The following is a 7,974-nucleotide window of genomic DNA, read 5'->3' as shown; positions in this document are numbered from 1 at the left end:
AGGCGGATTTCTGAGTTCGAGGCCAGCCTGGTCTACAAAGTGAGTTCCAGGACAGCCAGGGCTACACAGAGAAACCCTGTCTCGAAAAACAAAAACAAAAACAATAAAAATTCTCTGCAAGTTTTAGCTGCACACAGAGAGAGAGAGAGAGAGAGAGAGAGAGAGAGAGAGAGAGAGAGAGAGAGAGAACAGGCAGCCAGAGAAGAAAGGGAAACAAAGACAGAAAATCAATATTTATTTACTCCTAAAATAGATAACACCATTCCTGTCAGGGCAAATCTGAATTTTGGGGAGACAGGCTGAGCAAATGGAAAATTCCTCAGGGGCAAAGTCCTGTTTTATGGAACTATCTGATAAGCCATTCTTCCTCCAGTAACACTGCCAAGGGGAGCCATAAAGCCTGGCTCTGGTCCCCTGCAATGCTCACCCACATGAGGAGAAAAGAAGGTGTTAAGTGTGGTGGTGCACGTCTGCAATCACAACACGTGAGAAGCAGAGCAGGAGGATCAACAAGTCAAGGCCATCCTGAGCAACAGAGCAAGTTTGAGCTAGCTTGGGTTTCCTGAGTCCCACCTCTAAACAAAGAAACATTCTCTGTCCCTGTGTTACCCTACAGCAGTGTTCAACCTAAGAAAAGAGGAAATAGAAGCCAGGAAATACGCACATGGAGATTTAGCCCTGTGCCCAAGTTACCAGAACTGGGAGCTACAAGGGCCAGCGTTTGGAGGCAGGCCATTTTCACTCCCAGTGGTATATTCTGTAGGAAGCTGGAACTGAACAAAGCAACTTTAGACAGACTTCAGTTCCCAGAGGCTGCTAGAACACTATTCGCGCCACCATAACTCATGTACTTTAAAGACTGCACACACTGAGCTGCAGTGCTCCATTGCCCAAAATGCTCTCCTCTGATCCCTAGATAGTGGTCATTCCTCCCCACTCCCCTTTCTGTTTAAAGCCAGGGAGGGACTTAACTAGGCAGCTCCACAAGATGGACGCATAGTTGGCGTATAGCTCAAGTCTGGCCTCAAGTTTAATGACCCTTCCTCCTAGGACCGATTCCTGGTGTAACCAAAATTTCAAGTCAGCTGTTTGCCCCTTTACAAAGAAACAAAGAGGAGACCAAGAAACGGCAATGGGTTCAAGGAAATACGGTTCTGTTTCTGTTGCTGGTATTTTTCTCCATCTGGACTGCAGCTACCTACAAATTATAGAACACATGAAACACAACTCAAGGCATCTGCATGTGTCGACACAGCTATACATTATTAAAATTCTGGGAGACCACTCCTCCTCAGGTGTTTAAGAATCTGGGCTATTCTGGTCCCTAGCATTGGATTTTCTCTACATTTTCATTCTTTATGGTCCTTGTACATGCCCTATCACAGGTCTGGGTCGTCATTCCTCGTTCTGTCCTGTCCCTTAACCTCTTTTGTTGAGTCTCTATTTAAAACTTTACTTTTTGAGATGAGTGGTCTCAGTCTATAGTTTAGGTTGCTCTTGAACTCATGAAATTTCAGGGTCCGCCTTTCTTCAGTCTCCCAGATGTTGGTATTACAAATAGAGCTGGCTTTATCCACTGCTTAACAAGAGGATTTTAGGGCCGATGGGATGGCTTCATAGGTAAAGCAAGCACCGAACCCAAGCCTGACTTGATTATGATGTCTTCCCTTTAACCCCAATCTTTCTTTCCTCTAATTGTATACTCTTCCTGAGGTCACACCCATCTGAGGCCCCTGAACTGCCATCAATCCAGAACAAAGCAGTCCCATAGCACTTTCTGTGATGATGTGGTATTCTACGTTTGTGTTCCCCGATACACTAGCTACTAAGCATGTAGTGCTAACCGCCACTGAGCATTTAATGTGGCTAGTACGAGAACTGAATGCTTAAAGAATTAGCCAGAGATTAGAAACCATGAGAAACACTCTTGACAGAGTCTTACAAAGCTCCCTCTGGTGGCTCTGATGCTAATGTGCACCAAAAAAAATAATAATTTTTAAGTTTGGGATTTCATAAGCATATGCAAACTTTTAAAAGATCATAAGTTGTTATTTTTGTCCTCCACCCCCCCCCTTTCTGTCTTTGAGATGCACGTGTAGCTCGGGCTGGCCTCAAACTCACTATGACTCCGGAATGACTTCTGATCCTCCTGCCTCTGCTTCCTGTGTGCTGGGATGACAATGTACCACCATGCCTGGTTTATGCTGTGCTGTGGGTTGAACTCAGGACTTTGTGCATATTAGGCAAGCACTCTGTGACTGAGTTACAGTTCATCACAGAGAGAATGCATTTTTAATTAAAGGGATATATAGTAGGAGACTTGAAAATTATTTGAAACTCAGAGAGGCACTGAGTAGTTAGAACGGGAACTTTTTTGGGTGTGTGTGTGGGGAGGGGGGCAGAGTCTATGTAGTCCTAGCTGTCTTGGAGCTCACTATTTAGACCAGGCTGGCCTCACAGTTGCAGCAATCCTCCAGCCTCTGAACCTCAAGAGTTGGGATTAGAGTATGCCCCGCTCCTAGTTTGTACCTAAATATTCCTGTCTTGTTGTCTACTGTGCTGCCCATTGGTCCAGCACAAATATCAAGACTCTCGTGTTCTACCTGAGCATGACAGGAGGCGGCTTCTGATATATCAGCCAAGCTCTCTTTCTTGGTGACCTTTCCAATTGCCAAATGCTTCTGTCCTTGGCAGCTATGGAGCTAAATGGATACTGTCTGATGGTTAATCTAACAGTCACATAAGTGTCTCGTTTAAGAATAAAAGCCAAATACACGTTTTAGTTTTTTGCATATATTTACAATATAAATATTAATCTTTTCAAAGTACATTTTTTTTAACAGTGTGAGAAAATTATCTAGCATGGGACAGCAATTTAAAGTAAAACCTCTACAGTAGTGATTCAGGGAAAATAGAATGTTTTGGACCTTAGAAGGAATGAGAATGGGCAGGTAGCTCAGCGCTTGCCAGGAGGATGGGAGCAGCTTTGTCGGACCCCCTGGGGACAGACCCTGGGTGAGTGCTATAAAACCTAACCTGGAGAGATAAAAAAGCATACATGCTTGCATAGTGCATTAATCTTAAAGAAGCCCAACATTTCATTCTCATTTTCAGTAGCTTAAATGAATAGCACTTAAAACACACCACACAAAATTAAAGACTTATGCATATATTTCAATTTCAACAATAATGTCAAAAATACATAGTATGATTTTACATAGGATTGTGCTACATTAGAACACTAGAGACAAACATCACTTGACTATTAAGGAAAACATTAAATATTAAATAACAGAAATAAAATGTGTAAACACTAATCTAACTGGGGATTTTGCTATTGCAACTGTCCAACGAAGTGGTTTCAACAGTACGGAAAGGCGAAGACACGGGTGCTTCCAGTCCACTTAGGAGTCACGGGTCTCATTTCAAGGGGTCCTTTAATAAAATCTGGTCCAGGACAGCAGAGGAGGGCCACTCTGCCCCACCGGCTCTCGTTTGATGTATTCCGTTCTGTGAACGCTCATGTTCAGGCGTGGGTACTGAGCAAATACTTTTAAGTTGTCCCCCTCATCAACACCTTGGTGAAAACTGAGGGTTTGTTGGCGACTCAGTGTAGGATTTGAGTTCATACGCAGCACCGCTATCGACCTCCATGGACTTTCTAGAGAACAGGAGCCGGACATCTCTATGGAGGTAGATCTTTCCAGATTTAGAACTCTGGAACCTAAATAAATGCAAAAAAGACAACAATGTTAGGGGATGAGTCTTTAAAATAAGTAAAACTACTCACGGGAGCAGGAAGAACCACTCTTGCTGTGCCATGAGATTAATTCCCTTTCCCACAGTATCTGGGGCTGAGCTGTCAAAAACTAATTCGTCATTCCCTAAACCCTCTGCTCCGTAATGGGGCCAAGACTTGTGTCTTCTGGGAGTCGGGGTTTCAGCGTCACTGTTCCTCCCTGGCCCCGCTGCATGTGCACTCTCCTCATCTAAGGCATCAAATTCCCACTGACACCAGCTAATTATATGACTATGCCTTGGCTCTGCAGGTCAGGCATATTCTAGACACACAGATAAGAGAATTCATACAAATTAGCTTTCTATGACATAGGGTAGATTAAAATGGATCCCATACTCAAAAGAGTCACTGTAGAATCTAAAAAGGTTTTCTGAATAAATTGTCTACTCATGTGATCACATCACTCACTAGGGCAAGACAAGAAGACTGTCACATTTGAGGCCATCATGACCAATTCATCCAATGACAAGCAAGCCTGGACTACAATACAGAAATGTCTCAAAATAAAATAAAACAGGCAAGAGAAGACTCAAGCTTTTCTTGACGTGCATTTGTGCCTGTGTGTGCATGTGAGGGCCGAAGGCGACATTGGCTGTCTTTTTCAGTTGCTCTTCATTCATTTGAGACATTCATACTGAGGCGGCAAGGTCTCTCACTGAAGCCAGAGCTTGCTGACTTGCCTGGTCTACTGCCTTAATTAGGGATTCTATTTGTGATTAAACACCATGACCACAAACAACTTGGGGAGAAAAAAAAAGATTTTATCTTACAACTTGTAGTCCATCATCCAGGAAGTCAGGGTACGGACTCAATGTCAGAACCTGGTGGCAGAAATTGGAGCAGAGGCCATGGCATAATTCTGTTTACTGGCTTGCTCCTCCTGCTTTCTTAGTCAGGGCCACCAACCCAAGGGTGTCATCTCCTACAGTGAGCTAGCCCCCCCCCCCCTCTATACCAGTCATCTAGCAGGAAATGTATCCCAGGCTTGCCCACAGAGCAATCTGGTGGGAGCATTTTCTCAATTGATGTTCCCTCTTCAAGAATGACTCTAACTTATGTCAAGTTGACACAAATACTAGCCAGCACATCTAGCCATCCAACTTGCTCCAAGGATTCTAGATAACTGATTTGAATCTGCTCAGCTTCTATGTGTGTTCTGGAAATGGGAACGCTGGACCTCAGATCTGTGTAGCAAGTGCCTTACCCCCAGTGCATACATTTTGTTTTGAGACTGGGGCTCATATTGTACTGAGACTGCCCTGGAACTCACCATGTAATGAAGGCTAGCCTTGAACTTTTAGTAATCCTCCTGCCTTAGCTTCTTTAGTGCTGCTAGTATTACAGATGTGTGCACCATGCCTGGCAAGGTTCAACTTCTGGGACAATCACTGCTATTATTAGCAGTTGGTTAAATAAGACAGTACCGGCAGACAAAGTTATTGATGAAATGAAAAGAGGCTATAGTTGGCACGGAACTGTTTCTATGTTCCACTAACTTTCCCCAGCAGATGCCATGCAGTGCTAATTTCTCTTTGTTTTCTTGGAACAACAGAAATGACAGTCTGTTTGTGGATTTTACTCCAAAGCTAATGGAAAGGCCTGGTGTGACACTGACTGGCTCACTCCTCCTCCCTTAAGTTTTCACCTTGGGAAGCTTTGGGGACAATGCCATTTTTTCCAAATAGGCTTTGTATAGCTTCTACATATTTAGTCACTATATGAGAACTACAGAGGAGGTTGCTGACTTTGGGTGAATGATGGTTGCACACTGCTAAAGCTATCAAGCTTTGAGAGTTTGACAATGCAACTCTGTGGCATGCACAAGGCTGTAGGTTTGATCCTAGACACCACAAAACAAATAATACAAACCAATCAGCCAACCAAAACCTCAAGAGAACAGTGCGAAGCAGAAGCTGAATAGGAGACCTGAATCTTTTCCTATTGGGCTGGGCTGGTGATTGGTCGGTGGATTAACTGATTTTGCAGTGCTTGGGACTGAACACAGAATCTCATACATAGTAGGAAAGGACTCTACCAATAAACCATATCTTTACTTCCTTCCTTCCTTCCTTCCTTCTGTCCGTCCGTCCGTCCGTCCGTCTATCATTTTTGTAAAACTGAGAATCAAATCCAGCACCTTCCTCATACTAAGGAGACGTCACTATCACGGAACACAGTCCACCACTGGAAAGTATTCCTAGAGTGTGCTATTTGATTATACTTCTACTTCTATTTATTTACCTTTTTAAGTTTCTCACATCTGCGTATCACTCTGTAATTCAGGCTCACATAGAACTCATTTAATAGCCTAGGATGACCTTGAACTCACAGCAGTCAGTCCTCCTGCCTCAGTCTCTCCAAGTTCTTGATTTAACCATATCTGGGAACATTTATATATATTTAAAGTTCTCAACATTTAAAAAAAATTCTGTGTGTGAGGGAAGTGGTACATGTCACCGTCACCATGCAAATAGAGTTCAGAGGACAACTTATGGGAGCTGGTTCTTCCCTTATACCACATGGGCCCAGCTCACTAGACCACATTTCTTGTTTTGAAAAGGTTTTCCAAGTTCGTGTCTGGCGGACACATTTTCACACTCGTAGCTTATGTGCACATCCCATGGTGCTCCTGTCAGGCAGGCCCACTGTGAGTACAGTGTTGCCTTTTGGATGCATAATGACAAGGAGAGGCCCACCATGCAGTGCTCTGAGAGGAACAGTCTTATTCAGGTGTGGCTCTAATTCACTCCCTACCTAACCTGCAGTTACATATTGGCGGATGGCTGAGAATCACAGGATTCCTTACAATAAAGAGCCAGTCATTGACGGGGTTGAGAACATTCTACAGGGTTACAGGGAAAAAGCTATTGTCTTCTGTCTTTGATTTGTTCAGTGTTCCTGAGAGCTACACAGGGTCTAGGGGCTTAAACTGCAACTCAGGGATGTTGGCAACACGGACCAGAAGGGCACAAGCAACCAAGGACAAAAGCTCTTACACAAGCTAGAGCTGCAGGTTGAACACAACGCTGGAGGATGCAGCAGCTCTGAAACCCCTTCCACATCAGCACCGTCACCTGCCAGATAGCTAGAAGCATGGAGGTGCAGTCATGGAGTGGGTGGGTCAAGTTTAAGAACTCCTCTGCTCAATAGGGACACTTAGCTTCATGTGGCTAACAGCCACCTCAAATGGGACTACTTCAAATTGATTGTCCCAAGGGTAAAATATATTGTTGATTTAGAAGATTTGTTAAAACAAAAAGAATAAAAAGTTATCTTGATTTTATACTGATTATATATTCACATTCTAACATTTAGATCTGCTAGGTTAAGTAAAGTGTACTATATAAAGCTTACCTGCTTCTTGTTACTTTTCCAGAGATTCCTTTTTTTTCAGACAGGGTCTTATGTAACCCAGGCAGGCCTTAAACCTGACAGATAGTTGAGAATGGCCTTGAACTTTTGATCCTCCTGCCTCCACTATCCAAGTTCTGGGATGACAGACAAGGGGCTCTATAGCCAGATTTGTAACTTTACTAAAAAGGCTACTAGTAACTGCAAACTAAGCTGATGGCTCAGACCAAGTTTCTATCAGCCTCACTGGTTTTAAAAGTCACAAATATCAGGCTCCATCCTGACTTTTAGTATGCCCCATTTGACAGTTACAAGTGTAAACCCCTGAGTTTAATAAGTAGCAAGGGTGGTAAGAATGAATTCCACATGTTTTCCACGTTGGCATGTTGTCAAGAGAGCCCCATGCTGAGCATGCATGGTGCTAATACAGTCAGTTAAAAAGTTCCCTTAAGGCCTTATCTGGCATCAATCACAGGGGAGTGGGTGGGTGGGTGGGTAGTAGGGGCGCCCTCAAGGAAGCAAGGGGAGGGAGGATGGGATAGGGGGTTTGCAGAAGGGAAACCAGGAAAGGTGAAAACATTTGAAATGTAACTAAATAAAATATCCAATTAAAAAAGATTTTTGCACAAGCTTGCAATCCCAACGGAAGAGGAGTGTTTCTCTTTCTCCACATCCTCGCCAGCATCTGCTGTCACCTAAATTTTTGATCTTAGCCATTCTGACTGGTGTTCAGTTTGGCGGTTCCTCAGAAAATTGGACATAGTACTACCGGAGGATCCAGCAATACCTCTCCTGGGCATATATCCAGAAGATGTTCCAACCGG

General features: G+C 43.7%; 1 protein-coding gene across 3 annotated transcripts in view; it reads right to left on the bottom strand.

Annotated features, from left to right (window-relative positions):
* Positions 1-2,773: 2,773 nt before the first annotated feature.
* Fam214a (family with sequence similarity 214 member A) overlaps positions 2,774-7,974 on the bottom strand; it is a 77,342-nt gene continuing 72,141 nt past the window's right edge. For 2 of the 3 annotated variants that reach the window (XM_021173437.2, XM_021173436.2), the window contains exon 13: positions 3,149-3,724. In XM_021173437.2, the coding sequence (XP_021029096.1) occupies positions 3,571-3,724 (154 nt within the window). In that variant the 3' untranslated portion in view covers positions 3,149-3,570. Of the gene's footprint in view, positions 3,725-7,974 lie in introns of all 3 variants that reach the window. The other variant, XM_029482023.1, reaches the window with a different exon arrangement.

Source organism: Mus caroli, chromosome 9, assembly GCF_900094665.2.
Source record: "Mus caroli chromosome 9, CAROLI_EIJ_v1.1, whole genome shotgun sequence".
Lineage (NCBI taxonomy): Eukaryota > Metazoa > Chordata > Mammalia > Rodentia > Muridae > Mus > Mus caroli.
This window is presented reverse-complemented; position numbering and strand designations above follow the sequence as displayed.